Source organism: Leptinotarsa decemlineata, unplaced genomic scaffold (genome assembly GCF_025532065.1).
Source record: "Leptinotarsa decemlineata unplaced genomic scaffold, Ldec_3_MD MMD2_tig00000010_RagTag_RagTag, whole genome shotgun sequence".
NCBI lineage: Eukaryota > Metazoa > Arthropoda > Insecta > Coleoptera > Chrysomelidae > Leptinotarsa > Leptinotarsa decemlineata.
Window position 1 is genome coordinate 1,659,931 of NW_027412538.1, and position 24,089 is coordinate 1,684,019.

A 24,089-nucleotide genomic window follows, 5' to 3' on the forward strand; every position below is an offset into this window, starting at 1 on the left:
ATAATTATCAGAATTTAAAAGAATCATTTCAAACGTAGAATCTAGTTATATACCTCAATTTGAGCCACACTGTTTTGCAAAATCACCATGGACGGATACAGTGTCTGGCTTAGCCAGCGCGGGGCCTGTAGCAAATTGGTTTGCTATGGGTTCTCAAGTTGAGGGTATTAAATAAAACAAAATTGTTACAGATAAACTTTTCTGGATTCAATATATCGACTTCTTTGGACAAATCATATTCTATATTCATCAAAGTGATATGATTAGGACGTTCGTTGAATAAGATGGTTCGCCACTGCAGTTAGTGATCATGACAAACAAGTAAATACGAAAGGCAATTTCTACGTTTGAGAAATACCGTTCAAAGGAAATATTTAATGAAAGTTTTCAAAATTGCAGTTCCAGAAGATCTTGTTTCTTGCTGTCGAAAACTGTAGCCATATCTGTTTTTAGCAGTTCAATAAACTGCACTAATTCGTCGCCTAGGTTGTTCGCTAAATCGTCTTCGTAAGCACTGACCATACTTGAGGCGTTTTCCAAAATGTCTTCTGTTGTAAGGGATTTAAGCTGTCGAAATACTCCAAAACCACCAGAAATTTTATTATATGTTTTCATACGTTCAGATAAAGCAGACAGTAGTTATCAATAATAACAATAAACACATGAATTACAAAACGTTGTCCAGGTGTTCCATTTTCAACAAAGCCGGTAAAATGGTCGAACTCTGTACTTCGCTTGCATCGTCTTGAAGTCTGTTGCTGATATTACTTCATAGCTGGTCAGATCTTTGACTTTTGTCTCAATACCTGGAAATATGGATCGCATTGCTTGGACATAGCTAGTAGGGTCATTGTGGCAACAGAGGGTCAGAAGGGCACAGTGAGTCAACACCATATTGAACAGAAAGAGTAAAGCAATAGTTGCGTCTTCTTCACAGTAGATTCGCATTAGGCTATACGCCTTACCACGCCAGTCAGTGCGCCGCTCAGAAGTGTAGTGTACGTTACAGAAAATAGTTTGTGATTTGAGAGTGAAAAAGTTCACAATGGAGAAGGAAATCCACAAAGAATTGCCTTTCTTAGACGTTTTGGTGAAGAGGACCGACACTAAGTGGGAAACATCTGTATATCGAAAACCCACTCATACGGGACAGTATCTGAACCACGAATCCAATCACCATCAATCAACTAAGACTCTATTAGACCGTGCTTTCGGGCTCTGTAACACGAAGGAAGGTTTCGAGAAGAAACTAGACATCATCAAAAATGATCTTCAACGGAATGGCTACTCCAAAGCGATGGTAGAAAAGACCTTGGCTTTGGCAAGGAAGAGAAACTGTCACAACCAGTGCTTGCACTTCTCTTCATCAGATGATTATCGGAGAGGATAAGAAAAATTGGTTTCGAGTACAACATTAGAACCTGCTTCAGATCCGGTAATACTTTCCGTAGCAGCCTCACGAAAACCAGGCAACCAAACGCGGACTGCCATTCGAAGAATTGCATTTACAAGATACCCTGTGAGTGCGGCAATCCTATATTGGTGAAACTAAGAGACCATTGAATGTTCGCATTGCCGAGCACAAGAAACACACACAGCGAGGGGAAACCAGCAAATCAGGAATAGCAGACCATGTTTGGACCCATCAACAAAACATCGAGTGGTCCCAAGCTGAGATCTTGCACAGAGAAGAACATTGGTTTAGAAGAAAATTCAAGGAACCCGCATACATGTTGTCCAACAACGTATTCAGTAAGGCCAGCGTAGAAATACGTTACATATGGAAACCCATCATCAAGTGAAAAATGGCCAACTCCCGCCAAAGGGTCATCTCCCACGGAACCAGTGAAGCGGAAAATGAAAAGTGGGGATAAGTGAAAGTACTCGAACGACCTATAAATAGTCATCTCTCGGAGGAATTAGTCCAGTCATCACCCGAAGACGATTGTAGATACTAACAATCGAAACGTCGTGAACTAAGTGACTTGTAATCTCTCAACTTTTTATTTTTATTTTTTTTATTCATTTCTTTATTTCTTACTTCTGTTACAATGTATGCAGATGATATCTCTATACTTGTGTCTTGTGTCAGATCATTCAGATGAAATGTTTCGAACACGTTGTGATGAGCTAATCTGATCTTTGGCAAGGTGATCAATGAGGATGAAGTTAGGTTAGGTTAGGTCCAAAGTAAGTGGGTCTATTCGACTCTCTACCGCAACTCGCAAGGGTTTATTGTGACTCACACCTATTCACACTCGACCAAATAAACCCAGCTTCTTAACGAAGCCGATTAATTTGTATGTTGAGTGGTCTTTAAGATCAGATGGTAAGAGTACGGCTCTGCCAAACTCTAAAAACCTGATTCGGTCAGTGCTCTGCTGTTTCACCATTTTTCAAACAAAAGCGACACACACTGTCTTCCGGCAGTCCGAGTCTCTTGCATATGATGATTCATATGACAGTGATCTGTAAGAAGGCCTGTTAGAAATCGAAGTTCATCCAGTTCAACAACTGTTTGGTATCAAGCTTCGAAAGGGAAGTGAGACAATTCTGGTGTCATCCAGGTGTTCAATCATTGTTTGGCAAAGCCTAAAGCGATGCCACACCAGAGACAATCTGTTGAGTCTTTCTATCGAGGAGAGTTGTCTTTGGCCATTTGCTACCAATGTAGACGTTGCTCGGTAGGAACCAAGAGCTTCCAACACCGCTTGACTGCCCGAGAATATTTTTATTGACTTGTGTATGAGGTTGGATTCTTTCAATCTCTCCCCATACAATTCAATATCGTACATTTCCGCTTGATAAACAGTCGCATATCTTCCTAGGCAAGTAGACATCTTTTCCTTCTCCCGGAGAATCCAGTCCGCTTTACTCGGGAACATAACTTTATAAGGCAGTTCGTAATTGACAGTTGGAGGCATGAAGTAAGAGGTCATTTCCAGAATGCTGTGACTTCCAGTGTCAACCAACAGTCTGTTGCACCCTGCATTGAATTGATTTGTGCAATTGGCAATGCGCACAAGTCTATATGCAGTCCATCTACCCTTTCTCTACAGAAAAATATGGAGGGGGGGTAGATCTGGAAGGATCTCCATGGCCGCTGACGGTGTGATACTGATGACACCACTGATGGCCAGACAAGCCTGTCTCTGTAAGCCAGGCCACAATATCATCGGTTTCAAAATAGTTTGTACAAAACCCGATCTCACTATAAATTATATACCAGGTTTCAAATCTATCATGTCAAGTTTTCGTGAATGTGTATTGATGTAAATGTCGATTGAAAAGTACTTTTTCGAGTACGACACCAGCGCTCCATTCGCAGTGCTATCTTCTGAAAAATTTGAGACTCACACATTCTCAATTGCTGATGGTTTATTACGGGCAAGTGGAGAGTCGTATGCGTTATGGTGTTTGTTTCTGGGGATGGTGAACCAAGTCTCTGGAAGTTTCCGTTGCACAAAAAAAAATCATCAACTGCATCATTAATGTGTCTAGTATCGAAAGCTGTAAATGTTTTTTCAGTAAATATGGAATATTTACACTTCCATTGTTATATATTTTTTAATCTTGTCTTTATATTTTCAAGAATAGGGATGGTTTTTTGAATAATTCTAATGTAAAGCACTTAGGCCACTTGGGACCCATTGAACATCCTTCCGAAGAGTTGTCCTCCTAAGTCATCTTCCATCCTGTCCTTTCTAGGAAGGTGGACAGGTCACTAGAAGATATCTCTTTTATATCGGCAGGTGTAGGCCAAGACTCGCCGAACACACACTTCCTTATTGACGATAACGCCGGACACCCGCATAAGACATGCCTAACAGTTTCATCTTCCTGATCACACAACCCGCAAAGGGATATGTCCACTAGTCCTTAGTTGACAGTGGCCAGTTAGGAATCCTATTGTTGAGTGTAGGTTTTTCCTGATCATCGCCAGATATTTCTTTGGCGCCAGCTTCCCAGGGTGATCCTGGCAAGACTGCATCCTTTGATTCCATCCCATCTCTTTGAAGATTGAGGATAGTGGCCTAGTAAATACTCGTTCTCAAAATCAGTTCCATTTACCAATGAATTGAAAAACTGTTATTCGCTATAGACTCTCAAAAAGCAACTCAAAAACCTTCTTGTTACAAGTTATTTACATTCAATAGTTGAATTCTTCTCAAAAGATATGCCACAAGAATATTGTTATCGATATTTCTGTTATAACTCACATATATAACATTTCTAATATGTTTAGAATTTTTAACGGCGAGTCTTTGTATTCCAAAGCTCTGAATGTGAACTTGGTGAATCTACATTGTATGTTTACTTCTGAACTTGTCTTTTGAGAAATAAATCATTATTATTATTGGTTGCCTAAATTTCGAATGCATGCCTTGTTTGATTCGTATTTCAAATGTAGGGATATTATGTTTTTCAACACGATCAGTATGGATGATCATTAATTCCTTCTACATTTATATCAAAAACATTTAGATATCAAAGATAAAGATAAACATTAGAGATATCGAGAATACATCATATATGTGAACAATTCAAATTCACAAACATCCAATATACAAACATTCCAATTTGATATAATAATGAAAATTTCAGAAACAAACGATTTATGAATCCGGTATGAAATTTTTGAAATGACTTCAATTTTCATCGAGCTATTGTTCAGAATCCATACTTTCCACCCGGAAAAAGCTGATAACTTGATTACATATAGTGGCTGTACTGTCGAGTTAACCCAATAACTCATTTTTAAAAACAATAACCGACACATACAGACCATTGGTCAGATGAAAACAATATTGAAACGGTTCGTTGCACAGGTGTACGAAACTTTGATTTCACGTATGTCATTTTGGAAATTTCAGTGGAATTGAAACATGACGGGATACAGGCAGTCAATAATTTCATTCATCAAACTGAATGTCACTAGATGATATGTTATAATGAGGATTGAAGTAATAATATTTCAAAAAGTTGGTCTAGCTCCTTATGCAAACATATTTTTGTGGATGATTCATAAATAAATAATGACTTTACACCGAATGTGATCTATTGAAGAGGATCAGAAATCTAATATATTACCTTGCTGATGATAAACACGACATGTTTCTTTTCTTCATATAGGTGCGCAAAGATCAGCTACCATATGAGTATAGGCATTAAAAACCTGGCCATATAGACCAGGGCTCAAACCTTCAAAAATGGTAAAAAGTGAAAAAAAATAGTAGGATGAAACCCATTAAAAAGGAAAAATGAATAACGGCCGAGAGAGTACTAGGGGGTGAGATTTTAAGGGTAAACAATGGTTTATCTCGATATCCGGCAAAACTACAAGTCCTATGGAAAAAAGTTATGGGTGATAGAAGAGTCTACAACTTTTGTTTTTATAATTTTCCCACATAACCTAACAATTTATGTGAAAAATTCAAATAACAAAGTTTCTGGCTTTTTATTTTTCTTTTCCAATTTTTTTTACGAAATTTGGTGAAAACTTACCTTTTTATGTCCCAACTACACTGTAATTCATTTGATTTGAAATATTAATTTTTTTCACCTTATTTTGACTTAATATCAAAAAAGCACCTTAATTTTTATTAGAAAATTCTCGCGTAAAAATATCACCTTTTTTCAAAAAGTCAATGTGCTTTTTGGTCATTGAAATCTCTACTCTTTGATGGTGTCAAAAACATACATTACTACAGTAAATGTAGAAAATTGAAATAAACTTGAATTCGTTTTTTTTTCGATCATTATGTACCTACTATTTTCAGCTATTTATTCAAATTCATATTTCAATTACTCAAAAAACGTAGGACTTCATGTTACATTGATGAAAGAAAAAATTGCAAATCGAAATATCTGCTGTAATTAACAAACAAATAAATTAATACATTTAATATTTAATAAGACATCTACAATATTTTGGGAATGTTGTGGAATCTTCTTTGAATAATATTTGTAGATGCCTATTCATTGCTTTTATACAAGTTATTGTTGGAATGAATTTTGGCAGTGTGAAATCTGAAAGAAAATACAAAGTATTGTCTCTAAGCACGGTTCAATCTTCCGTTAAAGTAAACGGAAATACAGCCATCGATCCATTATTGCTATTTCAAAGGATATTGTTAACGATCGACAGTAAAAAAGATATGAAAACTTATTTACAATACGAACTTGCATCTTTTCCACTGTCACTTTGTACAGAAAATGGCCTCAGGAAAACTGTAAAATCCCAACTCTACGAATTATTTGTTATTGTGAATAAACCAACGCATTCTGAATAATAAACTGCATGTCGATTTTTCCTGCACAAAGTAATTTGGCAGAAAAATGAAAAGGTGGAAGAGATCATGAATAAATATTTGCGTTATGTAGAAAAACATTACGCACCAACTAGTTATACAGGGCTTTTCATGATGAGCGTTAATTAACCGTTTCTGACAAACTATCTAACGGATCAACCTGATAATTTCACAGTATGTATAAATCAATATGACCTACACGCCTAAAATATTTCAGACGAAGCGGCGTTGTCGCTTCTACTATAAAGTAGCGGCTTCTTTGATTTTTCAAATGGAACACCCCGTATATAATATCATATTATGATTCATCATCACTTTGTCAACAAATGCATATACTATTTCTCTATACCTATCTATTACCGTTTAGAAGATATAAATTAATTTCGATATTTTTTTTTACCAAACATGAACTTTTATAAATGCTGATAATCTTGAACTCTCTTGCACTAAAACGATCAAATTTGAAATGGAGTGGAGTGATACTATGAGGATCTTCACTCCGAGTCATATTTTCATTTGCCTCATACAAGGTCTTCAAAAAATGCAGATACTTTGATCTCATGAAAAAATGAGTGGAACTCAATTTTTTCAAATGGAACACCCTGTATATTTCAAAATTTTTGAGCTCCACATCCAATTTTAGATCAACTTTGTTCAGATAATACTATTTCTATTTTGAACCGTTTTCGAGATAAACTGTTTCAAACGGAAACTGACGTGGTTTTCTTGCTCGTTTTTTTGAATTCATCACTTATTTTGGATATTCAACATTTTTTGTATACTTAGTTATATTTCTTTTTTATCCAGTTTTTCAACTGTCTCAGATCAGTCAATTCGAAATTGGTATGTACCTACCTTCGAAAAAGTTACAATTTGTATACATTGAGGTATTGGTCTCTAACGTACATCAGTACACATTAATATTTTTCAATAGTGTGCTTTGGAAAAATAAATAAATCAATTATTTAACGTCAGACTTCCATTGGTGGTTTTGACTGATTGTGATAGCTACCAATTATAATAGAATAATGTCAAGATTTGGTTACAGTAATGGAGATTTCTTGAATTTATTAATAATTTATAGTGAGTGCAATAGAATTGCAAGTAGAACATGCCGAGTATTTCATGAAAGATATCCACAACTTCCGAAGCCGAATAATAATGTGATAAATCGACTACTAAAAAACTGTAGGTTGAATTGAACCTTCCGTCCAAAAATCATTCGTAAGAAGACTAAAGTGGATGATAATGACAATGGTATAACAGTTTTGGGATACTTTCACGCATTTCCAAATGCTTCTCTGCACGAGGCTGAAAGGGAGATAGGTATACCCTACGTGACAATTTGTCGAATTCTTAATAGAAGGGAATTCTTTGAATGGTTACTTGTCAAGACTCAAGAAGATGAACATTTCCTTGACAATATCATATGGACAGATGAGGCCAAGTTCACAAAAAATGAAGTTTTCAATAGACACAACAGTCATTATTGGGCGCCAGAAAATCCCCATGTTGTCCGCCAAAGGAGTTTTTAAGAAATATGGCACTTTAATGTATTTTGTGCCATAAAGAATGAGTCTATTTTTTATATCGAGTTTTATGATGATAATTTGAATGCATCAAAATATGAAGATTTACTGAGGAATGGAATTCAAATGATGTTAAATAATAGACCAGGAAGAGAACGTGTATGGTACCAAATGGATGATGCTCCACCCCATAATTCTCATTCAGTCAGCGAAGCTTCAACCGAAATCTTCGAAGACAGATGGATTGGTAATAATGGACCTTTTCGTTGGCCTCCTAGAACACCAGATGGCAATCCATTAGATTATTTCGTGTGGGGTTTCATTGAAGATATGGTTTACTCTACTCCAATAACAACAATGAAAGATATGAAATCGAGAGTTACAACTGCTTTCAAGAGTTTGACTCCAGACTTGATCAGAAGCGCTACACATGACAATCTTTTGAAGAGATTACATGTTTGTTTAAGTAGAGGTGGAGATGTGTTTGAACATATTCTGAAATACACTGACGATTAAATTAACTCAATAATTTATGGGTTTATTATTTTCAGTTCGTGTTTCAGCGTTAATAAAACTATTGTTTGAAGAGAAGTTTCATTCTATGGTTGAGGAGTATTTTGATAATTATCTTTTCATTGCATTATCTGTGACTAATTGAGAAACATCAAACGAAATCTGTTTTAAAAAAATGAGTGATGAACAAGGAAACCGTGTCAATTTCCGTTCGAAACAGTTTATCTCGAAAACGGTTCAAAATAGAAATAGTACTATCTGAACAAAGTTAATCTAAAATTGGATGTGGAGCTCAAAAATGTTGAAATATACAGGGTGTTCCATTTGAAAATATTGAGTTCCACTCATTTTTGAAAAAATTGAGTTCCACTCATTTTTTCATGAGATCAAAGTATCTGCATTTTTTGAAGACCCTGTATGAGGCAAATGAAAATATGACTCGAAGTGAAGATCCTCATAGTATCACTCCACTCCGTTTCAAATTTGTTCGTTCAAGAGCAAGAGAGTTCAAGATTATCAGCATTGATAAAAGTTCATGTTTGGTAAAAAAAATATCTAAATTAATTTATATCTTCTAAACGGTAATAGATAGGTATAGGAAAATAGTACATGAACTCGTTGACAAAGTGATAATAAATCATAATATGATATTATATACGGGGTGTTCCATTTGAAAAATCAAAGAAGCCGCTACTTTATAGTAGAAGCGACAACGCCGCTCCGTCTAAAATATTTTAGGCGTGTAGGTCATATTGACTTATGCATACTGTGGAATTTTCAGAAACGGCTAATCAACGCTCATCATGAAAAGCCCTGTATTGTATTTGATGGGTATCCCGAAATTGAAAATTCAGTTACTGTCACAACAGTACTGCCAGCTACTTCAACTTAAAGAGGAGAACGTAGTCGTAGAAAAACCTCAGACAATATTCCAGTGTTTGATTATCATAATTATACACAAATACCATTTTTGCAAGAACAATTTTCATCTAACAAACAAAACAAGCACCAAATGATAAATAATGAAAAGATTACCCTATGGTTTTTCTGTAAACGAGTAGAAGAAGATGCTGATGCTGACATAATTAAGACCTTGGTAGAAATTGACAGAGATACTAATAAAACTATCATTGTTGTGGGTCCTTTCAAATCAATTAAATTCAAATAATCATGACATTTATGTTCTCAAACCAGGCTCTGGAAATGAAAAGGATCTATTTTTCAAATATGAATCCTTCAAAAATATTGTTGGATTTCTGCATTGTTTTTCTGGTTGCGAAACAACATCTGGATCTTCCGGAAAAGAAAAAAAGTATCGCAAATTCATTATTAGACGCTAAATATTGGTCAAATTTGGCCAATGTTTTTTATAAGGAAGATACAAGTGAAGAAGATATAAAAAAATGGATTTCAATTGACCAAATCTATTGATAAATGTGAAAATGAAAAAATAACACCGAATCAATTAAGATTTCTAAAATATCAATTAGCAAAAATTAAATCATTTTTTATTTTGGCAATCAGAACTCTGGTTAGTCTAATCAACAAGCTCAAAAACATAAAAATTTAGATAGAGGTCCTAAAAATATGAGAGATAGCTCATTCGATTCGGAATCACCTCTAGAAAAATGTTTTTGAAGGATTTTGGTGCAGGTAAGCTCGTTAAAGAGGTTAAGCTCGTTAAAGAGGAGGGGAAAATTCCGATAAAAAAGTCCCGACTTTCGAAACTCTATCTCCATTATTTATAATTTTGATTTGACGTTGAAAATAGAGTTCCGCGCGGCTGTTACGGCATGCGCGCGCTGCCGCTAAAGAGAGTTTATCAAAAAGAATAATTTTTTTATAACATAAAACGTCATTTTGAAAATTTGAAAAAATCTAGTATCTTCTTAACACTTGGATGAATCGAGTTCCGTAGAAAAAAAAAGTTTTTGTTGTCTGGGAATAATTATGATTTCAAAAAAAACTTTTTTTTTAATTTCAATTTTTACTTTCGATTGTTTAAATAATTAGTTAGGAAATAATTTTGTTTTAAAAATCATAATTTACACTTTTGAATAGTTTGGCGAAAAAAAACTTTTTTTATTCACTATTTAATTGTTTATTAGTTTAAGAATTTGTTATAAACAAATATTGACCAAAATTTTTTCATGAAGCAGAAAAAAATTATAAAAACAGCTATGGGTATATAAAGAAGTGCCATAAAAAATTATATAATTAATTGAACTATAATATTATAATTAATGTAAGAACATTTTTTATGGCACTTTTTTATATATAGCCTGTTTTCGACTTGGCTCTCCCGAGACGAGTGTTCAAAAATCCAGGAAGACTATCTCCCGTAAAAACTTCCCGTGACCGATTCTCAACAAGACTTTCCTTTGAGAAGAATAAAAACTGAAAGTCGTCTCCACAATTTATTATCACCATCAATCAGTACATGTTTTGAACCTATATAGGTTCATCATTAGCTAATTATTCAAAATTCTACGATAAAAGAAGAACAAGATAACAATAGTAAATACAATGAAGCATAAAATACTTACATGGAGGAGAAAATATTTTATCGAGAAATGAAAATTGTCACATATTAACAATGAAACAAAATGGTCACAATAACATTTCAATGATAATGATTAAAAAAACACCTCAAAAGTGCTGCTTTGTTCCCTCCTGTTCAAAATCGCTTCCTCACTCAAAAGCGATTTTGGTGAAATTGGGGACACGTGTGAATCGTTGTATTAATTCCACGTGCCACTATAAGGGTGCTGCAATATGCTGTGTAATGCCCATTGTAAGTAGTCCCACTATGATTCGAAAGTGCATATAAATTGTAACGACAGGGAGCCACATTGTCTGCTGCATAATTGCTTACATCTAATTCTTCTAAAGAAAACTCAATGGCATCATTCAATTTGCCTCTGACTCTTTCCGTTGGAGATAATCTTTTTAAATGAATTACTGAAATACGGGGAAACTTATGGATCGATAGGGACTTTGTGCATTTTTTTCTTTCCTTGCACCTAAAACAAGTTGGTTTTTCATCTCCATCCAGAATTTCCTCTTTTTTGAAGAAATCCAAGCATTGTGACAAATCCAATTGGCCAGTTCTTTGTGGTATAGGGAAAGACAAATCCCAGAAAGGATCGAAGGTTACTGATGAGAATCTACAATGTGTGCACTTTATAGTAGATTTTAATTGACCAACGAAATTGTCTACAATCTTAGAGTTGTTCATGTTCAAATATCTCAGCCAGGACTCTTGCGCTTCTCCGCTGTCGCTCAATTTTTCGTCAAAAAAAATATTTACAAGGTAGTGAATAAACAGGGAAAATTTATAACATCGTATTTTTCAGTGATTGAACTATAGGCGGCTTGAAGCCTCTATACCCACTCGATAACATCAATATCATCAAACGATACATGAAAATAACTCATAAAGAAATATCTGGAAGAAATGAATGAGGATCAACTGTCAAAAATATATAACTAGATAAAAATTGAGATGACATGGAACAATGACTAGAGATCAGCAAACACAGAACAAAACAGGAAAAAGAAACCTGCATACATATCGCCTGGTGTTCTGAGCAAACAGTTCCCATACCACATATAAGTGCCATTTCGTTACAAAGATGAGGGTTTGTGGAGGATTGAAGAAGGGGAATTTTAGTTGAAATTAAGAGACTTGAAAAACTTCTGCCAATCAAACTGTACTTGTTCTAAACACTTGAGTCCGGTCACTCGATGAGATTTACGTCCATTCCCCTACAACTGCAGAAATAACCCAGGAAGACTATATTGCAAAGACCGCCCGTAACCGACTCTAAAGACGTGAAGCGATTATTGAAAGAACAAGTTTGGCTTCTTTCCGCCAATTTGTCCAGTAGTATTTGGAAAAAGGGTTATTTAATATCAACTTTTAACAATTTGTTATTCATTTTAGAGATCTCCAGGAAATTTTTAAGAGGAATTGTATGACATAATGCAGAAATGTCCAGAAAATGAAATATACAAAAGTTGATGTTTTCGGAGAAAAGAATTATTGACTAAACCAAATGTCCAGAAAGTGATAACAGCCAATGGAGAATGTTCCTCAATTTGGGTTATTACAGCAAATGCAAGTTTGAACAAAATAAAGTTGAGTTTAATTCATGAGTTTTTCAAATTCACTTCGAAAAGTATTCAAATTGATGTTTCAAATATTCGGTTTTAATTTTTCACATATTGGTAACAGCGTCTAGAATGCTACATTGGAGTTCAGGTTAACTAGATATTCTACTTTGAAAAAGGAAAAATTATTTTTATAAATCAAAAATTAAGGCAAAATATAAATTATAGTTCAATATCACCTCCACAAGCCACATCAACAACAGTTGTTTTGTTATTCATTTATATAGAGGAAGATAGGTTAGGTGCACGAAATGTCATATGTCACTGAATCTCTCGGAACTCAGAACATAAGTAATCAGAACAGCACGCCTCTGAAATATGTCATCCTTGTTTGTCTCATACAGGTAACAGATTGTTGTCCTTTATTAGCTATAACCGATGTTGCAAAATGGTGAAATAGAAACGAATCCCTTTAAATGTTGAATGCATTATTTCATTCCTATTTTTTAAGTATTTAAATAATTTTTTAGAGAAAAATGTTGAAACGATAAGTTTGAAATGCGTTGTTTCAGAGTTTCTTTATGAAAACTACTTGATTTTCGTCAGGAGGAACATTTCCCATTGAAGCATATACCAAGTCATTTCAAAAATTATTTCAAAGCAAAATGGATCACTGTTAACTACAAGCATGACCGTTTTATAAAGAATAAATATAGTTGAAAAAACTGGAAAAAACACGCTTTTAAAGAACATTGAACTGAAAAGTGAAAAAAAATTTAATAAGCTTAAAACAATAACGTACCAAAAATACTACTATTATTGTGAAAAAAGTGACGGGCGCATGGTATAGTATTGTTCCTTCGTTATTGTTTTGAACTTATTAAAAAAAAAAATTTCACTTTTTAGTTCGATGTTCTTTAAAAGCGTGTTTTTTTTGTCTCATTAAACTATATTTATTTTTCAGTTTCGTATGCTATAAAAGCGTGTTTTTTGTCTTTTCAAACTATATTTATTTAATCCAAACTTTGGGATCAATCAGTCGTATATTGTTCAGAAAAATGTTCATTGATATTTTCCGATTCCGGGGAGGGGGTCTGAAAATCAGCTACCAAGCCCAAGGAAGGCAGCAGGCGAAGGAGGGTTACAATGAAATGAAATGAAAAGAAGAGTTACAAACAAACAAACAAACATACATACGTGGCTTGAAACAATGGCTTGAAAAAAATTGAAATTCGGCATTTGGACTAGTGGAAAACCGGGTCGATCATCGAAAGAATTTGGAGAATTAAGTGACAGGTCCAAACAAGAAAACGAAGGATTAACGAGGGAATGTACCTGCAGATAACTAACATGTGCTGCACTGCAAGTTGAAGGCGTGTCTAAGACACCACCACCTCAATACCAACAAGAGGTACGAAGTCCAAAAGGCATTTCGGCAAATAATGAAAAAAAGTACACATCATCTGAGGCCTTGACAATTTTTGTTGAAGAGATTATAGCGGAGGGTAATGGGAAAAATTACATATTGCCAACACAATTACGAGGGTGGTCTGAAAAGTATCTGATCTCAACAAGAAGATAGCAAGCACTGGTAAATAAAAGCTAGTGAATTCCATTTGTCATGTGTTGACAGTTACTCACTGAAGTTTCAGCCATTTTGGACGTGCAGTTATGTAACAGTCGTTTGCGTGAGTTGTTGTGAGTGCTTTTATGAAGATGGCAAAATCAAGTATCGAGCTGTCGTTAAATATTTGTTTTTGAAAGGCAACACGCTCACGCAAATCGAATATGAGTTGGATTCTGTGTATGGAGATTCTGCACCATCATTTACCACAGTGAATTTAAACGTGACCGTGAGATCCTGAGGAGTGATGAATGGTCGGCACGTCCAAGAAGTGCAACGCCCAAGGGAATCATCGCCAAAGTTTCCCGAATAGGATTAGACAACCGCCGAATTGTGAGTGAGATAGATAGCAGAGGTTATGAACTTGTGGAAAGAACGTGTTCGTCACATATCAAATCATCATTTAGACATGAGTGTGTGTGGGTGCCGCGTTTGCTCACGGTTTGAACTGCCTAACCAACCGCCTTACTCACCAGATCTAGCCCCAAGCGACTTCTTGTTGTTTCCTCATCTAAAAATGCGCTCGGATGATAAAGATGTTCATCAAATAAAGAGGCAATCACGTTCGTGACCCATTATTTTGCAGATGAAAACGACGAGTACCATTTGGATGGGTTACAGTGATGGGAGCATCGCTTACATCACTGTGTGTAGAGTCAAAAAGAAACCGAAAAAAATGTATTGTGTCTTTGTTGAGCTGTGAATTTTCCAGACCACCCTTGTATATATATTCATGTTATTTGTTGCTGGAAAAAAGCAGAAACCATCTGCTATCCAATAGAGCAAGTCATCACAGTTACAGAAACTTGTGCTGAAATAGAAGAAGTTATAAAAACTTGTAGTGGAGAATTAAAAGTAGATTTGAATTCAATTTTGAAATGAGTTTGTGATGGATCTCAGCATTTCCGATACAAAGAAAAATTTGAAAATGATGCCGAGAGTGACGCAAATATATTTCAAAGATTCCTTGTGCAATTGCGATTGCTATCGGTGACTGATAAGCAGCAAAAATTGTATTGAAGATTCCATTGCCGTCATCTTTCAGATACTGTAGACTAATGATACCAATAAAGAAATTGTATATATCGAAGACCAAGCCAAAAAAAAACGATGATTTATCCAGATAATGGAATCATTTACATTCCTCACCAACTGTTACTAACAATGGTAGATGGTGAAGTTTGCAATGCTGCTACCAACACCACATCAACAATGAGGTGCTACATATGTGGACACACTTTCAAAGATTTTAATGATCAAGCAAATGAAGTCTGAGTCAGAAATCTTGAATTCTGGCTCTTGTTCTAAATGCTAGAAATATATTTTTTGAATCGTCACTCCATTTATTATATAAGCTGACCATTAAAAAATGTCAAGTTAGGTCAGCTGAGGACAAGCTCATCGAGAAAGAAAGGTAAGGAATAATTAGAAAATCTTTTCGAGAAGAAATGGGACTATTGGTAAATATACCGAAAGCTGTTTATGGGAACGCCAATGACGGAAATATATTGAGAAGGTGAAAAGAGGAATGAAAATTTCAATGTTTTTTACCGCTTTTATTTGTAACTAACGTTACTGCAGTTTCGTCCTATATGGACATTTTCAAACTTAAACAATAAACTGAAACAAACCTAAACAAATAAAAAGTTTATTGTTTAAGTTTGAAAATGTCCATATAGGACGAAACTGCAGTAACGTTAGTTACAATTAAAAGTGGTAAAAAACATACAGATTTTCATTTCTCTTTTCATCATGATCTCCTACCACATAGTAATGGCTACATCCATCAATTTATTGAGAAGGTATTTGCAGATCACAAAGCAGCCTCACGGATCACCGGCATATATTTCAAAATGACAGAGAGATTCAGAATCATCCTGGAAGCTATTTTCAGTAACTATAAAAATGATCCAGAAAAATTTGAAATATATACAGAGGAAACTTCTGAGCTATATGTTGAGATTTATGTATACCACCCAATGTTACCCAATGTCACCCACTGTACACAAGATTCTTGTGCATGGTACAACGGTTATTTCTCATTCTATTTTATCAATTGGATAATTGACAAAATGGTATAGACTTCCGCGATTGAAGTTTTCATTGTCACCGTTTCTAGAGTTTGGAATCCGTGGATTTTTGAAATTTCTTTCTGATGTTTCGCTGGCGCGGGTGGCTAGCTTTTTCAGAGGTTCATCCATCATGGCTTGCTGTCCGATGACTAACTTTTGGGCTTCGTAAAGCGTATTCATGCTTTGTCAGGTAATCCGTTGTATTGGTATCTGTATTTGTACCTGCACCGAAGAACACCATGGTTCAAAAAGCGAAAAAGAATCAGATTGTAGCACGCGCATATCTACCGTTCATCACCAGGGTCACGGATAGAATTGGAAAACTATTAGATAAATACGACATCGAAACAGTCTTCAAACCCACGAAGAAGATACAACAAAGCCTCAGTTCGGCTGGAGACAAAAATGGCTACGTTACGTGGATGATACCTTCGACGTCTGGAAACATGGAAGAGACACTCCGAACCGTTTCCAAAACCATTTGAACGCTCAACACCCGAGTATAGAATTCACCATGGAGATTGAGCAAGATCAACGGATAGCTTTCCTAGACGTAATAGAACGATGTGGTACCAGACTAACCCACAAAGTGTATCGAAAACCCGCACACACAGTTAGCACTATCGAACCACCATCCTAGCCAAAAGAGAAGAGTTATCTACACTATAACGGAATGGGCTCGGAGAATATATGAACCAGAACATCTGAAATACCTGGAAGTGACCTTGAGATCGAATGGATACAGTGCCTCCGAGACCGGAAGAGCCATGAGACCGAAGGGCACCACGGTTCAGAAATAGAACGGATAGAATTGGAGAACTATTGGCCAAACACGACATCGAAACAGTCTTCAAACCCACGAGGAAGATACAACAAAGCCTTAGGTCGGTTAAAGACAGAATAGATCCATTATCAGCAGCAGGGGTCTATCGCATTTCGTGCACTTGTGGAAAGGTATATATCGGAACTACCAAACGATCCATGGGATCAATATTAAAAGAGCATAAAAGAAACTGCAGACTATGCCAAACAGACAGAACTAATTGCCCCCAACGAGGGATACTATAGCCGACTGGTACGGAAGACAATAGAGATCCACAAACACACGGATAATTTTAACAGAAAAAAAGAAGCGGTGAACCTCAATCAAATATGGAACCCCATATTAGGAAAATCGAGAATAACGAACAGGACAACAGGCAGCAAGATTGTTAATGGTCCAGGTTCAAGTGCAGGTGCGAATACAAGTACAAATGCAGGTACAAATTAAGATACAAATTAAGGTACAAATACAACTGATTACCTGACAAGGCATAAATACGCTTTATGAAGCCTAAAAGATAGTCATCGGTCAGCAAGCCAAGCAAGGAGCTAGCCACTCGCGCCAGCGAAACGCCAGGAAGAAATTCCTAAAATCCACGGCTTTCAAACTCGAAAGGCAACGACACTGAGAACTGCAATGAACTAGAATTTGATGCTTAGAGAACTCATATGTCAGTTTTCTCTGTGGGGATAAAAACGGCGAATCAATTTTTCAGGTGCCAAATATATTACCTAAATTTCTCGTTACAATCACTTTGCTGAAATCAAATTCATTTATAATTGATATATTCAATGTCTAACCGGAATCTAACCCTACAATACCCCCCAGACCTACCGCCAACCGACTATCATCTTTTCAATCCGGTAGAACCTTCGCCAATCAGAACCAGTCAAAAACGGCCTTCGTCGACTTCATCGAAACCCTAGCACCCAATTTTTATGCTGACGGAATTAATCGCCTTGTGTTACGTTGGCAAAAGTGCACGATATTACAGTGTGAACCAGACACGTAAAAACGCACAAAACTTTCGACTCAATTTCTATTTCACATCCTATCTGATAAAATAATGAAGTTCACTCACAACTTTCTGGTCTCCTAATGAATTCGTAAACAGCCTTGAAGCCTTTGTATTCGATATTCTCGTCGGACTTGAAGTGTATCCACAGGTGTCGATCGCTGGACGTCATCATCGGTGGAAAAGTGTTGATGCCGCAGAATGGCGAATGCAACAGAGTGCTGAAGCCGTGGGCGCCGTCTCTCACCTCTAAGAAATCGTTTTTGCATTCGACGCTCTGCTCAATCTGAAACCAGTCCCGGAAGTCTAATTTGATGAGGTAGCCCGGGGGAGCTGCAACAAAACAGACCGTTACGATTGCGGAGCGTCTTTTATGTTACACGCCGGTGCTGATAGGATGGAGTTGTATGGAAAATAAATAAGTCACTAGAGACACCTAGACCCATTCACGGTTGGAATTGATTTTCAATGCATGAATGAGAATTTCTACTGAATAATTTCGAAAGTGGAAATTTCCAGGGCTCTAGCCGGATATTGAAAGAGATTTATCAGTAAAGGAGCTGAGCTTATTGGAGGCTAGCTGGTTTTGAATATTTCTGTATCTTGGAAATTTTATAAAGTGTTTCATCAGTTCGGACTTCCATTGTCTAATCTGATATAAAATGATTTGAAATCCTTGAGAGAATCAATAAATTCAAAATTAATGGCTGAAAATAACAGTTGAATTATGTGAAAAACCCTGAAACGAAATTAAAATAGAATAGAATAGAAGCAACAATTGAAAATTAAACAATTGGAATTAAATAAAAATCAAAAGATTCCAAGCCAAGTTACTTCACAACGTTTCGATTGTTAGTATCCACAGTCGCCTTCGAATGATGACTGGACTCATTCCTCCGAGAGATGACTATTTATAGGTCATTCAAGTGCTATCACCTATCTCCTCTTTCCTCTCTCCGCTTCACCGGTTTAGCGGGAGCTAACAGTTTGGCGGGAGGAAGCCGTTTTCCGCATGATTATGGGTGTCCATATGTTGCGTATCTCTACAATAGCTTAGCTGAATAAATAAATTCATTCAAATTTGTTAACTGTCAGTTTTCAAGCATGACCCACTGACTAATAAGACAACATACTCATAATATGAGGTATAATTATTACATAATAAAGCAAACACTCATACTGACGATGTAAATACAAATGATACAAATAGTTGGAAGGAAGGAAAACTGATGGGAAGAGAGAATAATAGTCGAAGAGAAGGTGACGTTGGATTGTTCAACTAATTCAAGATATTACCTACAATAGGATGTAGTTTATATCGATAGCCTAAAGAGAACTTCGATTAGGAATTCAGCTCATAGACATATTTCAATATGTCATAGTTTTGATTTACATGTTCTTTCAGTTTTGTACCTATCACTGCATATCGATAATATGCAGTGATAAGTACTTATGATGCACTGTTTGGAACCTTTGGTATAATAATGAATATCACTAGAGTTTTTTCACAACACCAAATCGTTATTTTTAACACCTCGACACGTGTTTCGATCACCAAGTGATCATCTTCAAAGAGGAAGATTAAATCCTGGGATTTGGTACTGGGAGAAAACTCCAGTAATATGCAGTGATAAGTGTATAATTTTCTCACATCAAATAAATCTGATTTTTTCTATAGTGCTACAGTGAAGTATCTTCTTTTACGAATAAAAATGATTTTCAGGGTAGTATTTTGCATTACGTCTAGATTATGTAACAGGCTTTTGCTGACACAACCTCATATCATCTACGAGTGAGTTATATATCATTGTTAGTAGCTTTTTATTATTGAGATTTCTGAGTTGGTGGAATTTATAAGATAATTCACTAAGTCTTTTAACGGTCTGATCTACATGTTCGTCCCATCGTAGATGATGGTCTACATATACACCAAGATATTTCATGTTTTTACCTTATTCACTATAGGACATGTGCATATCATTGGGATTTGGCAAAAAGGTTTGTGTATAGTGAGTTTATTCTTGGAAGATTGATCTTCATTTGTGAAGAAAAACGTTACGTATTTAGTTTTAGCGATGTTTAGGCTCGAAAGACTTGTGTTTAACCAAGAAAAAACAGATGTGAGACACCTTTCAGCTCTCTTTATGACGTCGTCCCAAGTATCGTCTAAAAATGTCAGAGCTATACCGTCTGCATAAGATATAATGCTGCTTTGGATGTTTTCAAGTTTGTAAATGTCATTAATGTATATTAATAACAAAATTGGGCCTGTCCCCTGGGGGACGCCCATGGTTATAGGTAGTGGACCACTATAAGTCTTGTTGATTTCAACAATCTGATTACCGCCAGATGAATAATTTTCAAAAAGGTTGATGATTTCTAAACGCCTCAGTGAGATATGATGATTGACAGTGTTAAAGGCTAACAATCTTTTTAGATTTAGCGAAAGCCTTCCACACTGTCAATACGGCTTCTTCGAATTTTCTCCTGAACCAGTGTTCCTCCCTGTGGATGATCTCAGCTTGGGACCACTCTTCCGGATTTACTGGTTTCTCCTCGCTCTATGTGTTTCTTGTGCTCGGCAAAGCGTACTTTCAATAGCCTCTCAGTTTCACACTTACTACGTTTTGTTCATGAACATACTTTAGCATTAAAGAAACTGCATTTAGAGAATCACTATAAACTAGATTGACTATGATAATAAAAATGTTGAGAAAGATGTATTGTATCCAGATTTATGCCTGCTGATATACTACTCCCATATAGCTCTCTCAAAATGACATTGCTATGAAGAACAACCGGAAAAGGAATATTAATGACTCATTCAAGCTGAACAGAAATGAAGTTGTGATGCCTGCGAATATCCTACGTCTGAAAAGAAACAATTATTTCGAGAAATCAGAGCCTGAAAACAAAGCATTTGTAATCCAATAGAGAATATCAATATTTGAAAGGCGTTCAATGATATTCGGTGGAGCTTAGTACTTCCGACTTCGACAAGATTGTTATTGAAATGAAAAATATCATTTCACGTAAACTTGAGGAGAATATTCAATCTTGTTATTTCGAATGACTATTGAAAAATTAAAAATGACTTCTTCGATCTGAAACCATATATTTTCAATTGTATTGGATTATAGGATTGTCCTCAATCGGTAAATGCAATTCTTGGAATTGCAGCCGCGTTTGGTGGCCTGGTTTTCGTGGGCTGCTACGAATAGTGTTTCGGGATCTGAAGCAGGTTCTGATGTTGTACTTGGAGCCAATTCTTCTTATTCTTTCCGATAATCCTCTGATGTAGGGAAGTGCAAGCACTGGTTGTGACGGTTTTGCTTCCTTGCGAAGCTCCTGCTGTCTTTTAGCCAAAGACTGTTCCACCATCACTTTGGAGTTACCATTCCGTTGAAGATCGTTTTTGATGATGCCTAGTTCCTTCTCGAGAAATTTCTTCATATTACAGGTCTACTAGGGTCTTGATGATTTTTTTTAACTCATATTACCAGAAAATCCAAGCTGCTGGTCAATTCCCAGTCCTTTTCTTTCCATTTTTGATGCAAAAGGAATATCATCATCATTGATTCATATTTGGGAAGCAAACTCTTTTATGAATATATCTCAGAAATGATGTGGAAGCAGAAAAAAGGCTTCAACGGTTGCACAAATATAGCCACCTTTTGATGGGACATTTTCTCAAGTTGCAGATGCATGCGAATGAGCCACAAACCACAGCGGCCTCAAAGTCAACATAACTCATTTTTGAACCAGAATCATAGTGAATTGGACCCAGAGATGCCGTGGAGGACATTTGAACGAGGTTATATTTCATACATAATGGCATCAAAAGGTCTTTAAAAAAATGAAAAATTTTGTGAAATCTCACACACAAACTTTGTTTTATTCAAATATGCAGATTGGAAGCGCTCAATGATAGACCCTATATATGTTTATTTCGAAGCCATAAACATAAGAATTTAATAGTGTTAGTGATAATGTCACAATCTCATTATTGATTTCATGTAGATCCATCCACACCTTCCTACTCGATATACCTAGATTTTGAATAATGACAATTTACATCTATCAATACATTTTTTGCATTTGTATCAGATCGATCGTAGAACAAAAACAACTCAGTCCTCATCTATTGATCTACCTAAAATACTTTTCCACTCGGAAGTTTTATTCCTTCTTTCAATGCACTTTTTCGTTCATTCTCTCTCTGAAACCATTCACGATATATATCGTTCCGCATAAAATTTATTCAAAATACACCCCAGATAAACGACCTACTGGCTAGGGTTCACAAGATATCTAACCGTATAGGAATACATTATTCCGATAGAGTGCTTGTCCTGAAGAAAAAAAATGAAATGCTTTCTCTACGGAAACGGAACATGACTAACATAAAAATATATCCTTTCAATCGCGGCTCCATAAATTTTTGATCTCTTAAAATCTCCTCGTTTCTTAACCTGTTGTTGGACGAAATGATGGAAATTCTTTTCAACTCACTCATATTTCTTGGAAACGCAGAAAGAGATAACTGAAAAAGTTCGCTGGAACTATAACCCAGGAAAATTATTCATGGAAAAATAACTTATCAGATATTAGCTTTCAGACCTCGTTGTATAAATAAAGGGTTGATGAGCAATTCGAACTGAATGAAATTGTCTTTATGTATGAATGTATTTTTGAAATAATGTTATTAAATTAATGGTTTTGTTTATCTTACCCTGTTTGTTTATTCATTTATTTGGGTCAAATTCAGTAAGTGAAGTTTAACCCCCTTCTTGTTGACACATTTATCTGAAATTTGGTACACACATTTAATTTTGATGACAATACAATTCAATGACTTCTGTATCATTGTTAATCCAAGATGGCCGCAGCTACAAAATGGCGGATTACATATTTTTTCACAACTACTCCAATACGAGTATCGAATGAAAGGGCTTGACTGGTAAAGTTCTAGTGCACTTCATCTGTAAGTTCAAGATGACTGCAGATAGAAAATGGTAAATTACATATTTTTTCACAACTATATCAATATGGGTATCAAATGACAGATCTTGACTGGTATAATAGTAGAACACTTCGAGAAATATGCAAATTCAAGATGGCTGCAGCTACAAAATGGCGAATTTCATAGTTTTTCACAATTATATCAATATGGGTATCAAATGACTGGGCTTGACTGATATAATAGTAAAACACTTTAAATATGCAAATTCAATATGGCTGCAACTACAAAATGGCGGATTACATTTTTTTCCACACTAACGGATATCAAATGACTAGTGATGCCTCTTGTCGAGACAAGACAAGAAAATGATTTCTCTCGTCTTGTCTTGACTAAGTCGAGGGAAAATGGTCTCTCGTCTTGACAAGAGACCTGTTTTTCAGGCACTCTCTTGTCTTGTCTTGTCTTGTCTCGACTTCTCTTGGCGAGAGAACGTCCTTGGTATTCAGAATTTGCAGTAAACGGAAACTTAGTGGTTATTTGGATACTTGAACGCTGCACTGGATTCGTCCGTTTAACAGTGATGTCAGTTGTATACTAATTGTGAATAACTTCGAATTATTCTGGTATAAGTATATCAGGCATTATTTAATCGAAAACTTTCTGACAAAACAGTTTCGGATACTTGATTATTCTTCGAAAACAGCAGGTATTTTGCTCATTAATATATTTCATTTCGTAATGAATGTGAAAGTGTCTTTCGAAGAGGATAAGGGGGACTATGAAGAGATATCCGATGAAGATCCTGATTTTATTGATAATGCAAGTTCGCCAGTATTACGTTTGAGGATACTAATGAAAAAAATAAAAATATCTGAACAGCTTTCTAATAATCTAAGACATTTATGCGAAGTTTTCAACGTGAAATATTCAGCTGCGTCTCTTGATGTGGCTACCAGGTGCAATTCAACCTCTAACATGATTTCACTTGCTCTCAAGATGAAAAATGCCATCAACCCTTTATGCGACCACAATGAATGTTTGAAAAATTTCAAAATTTGAGATGACAAATGGAACACTCTTACCTTAGTAAGAGTGTCTTAGTAGATTTGTCACGATCACCACAAAA

At 35.7% G+C, this 24,089-nt stretch overlaps 1 protein-coding gene across 4 annotated transcripts in view; it reads right to left on the minus strand.

Moving 5' to 3' along the window:
- The window catches only part of Neto (Neuropilin and tolloid-like), an 803,231-nt gene that overhangs the window by 81,780 nt on the left and 697,362 nt on the right, over window positions 1-24,089 (minus strand). For 3 of the 4 annotated variants that reach the window (XM_074171245.1, XM_074171244.1, XM_074171246.1), the window contains one exon: window positions 18,067-18,333. The exons of the other annotated variant lie outside the window; for it this stretch is intronic. In XM_074171245.1, the coding sequence (XP_074027346.1) occupies window positions 18,067-18,333 (267 nt within the window). The remainder of the gene's footprint in view (window positions 1-18,066; window positions 18,334-24,089) is intronic. 4 annotated transcript variants of the gene reach the window in all.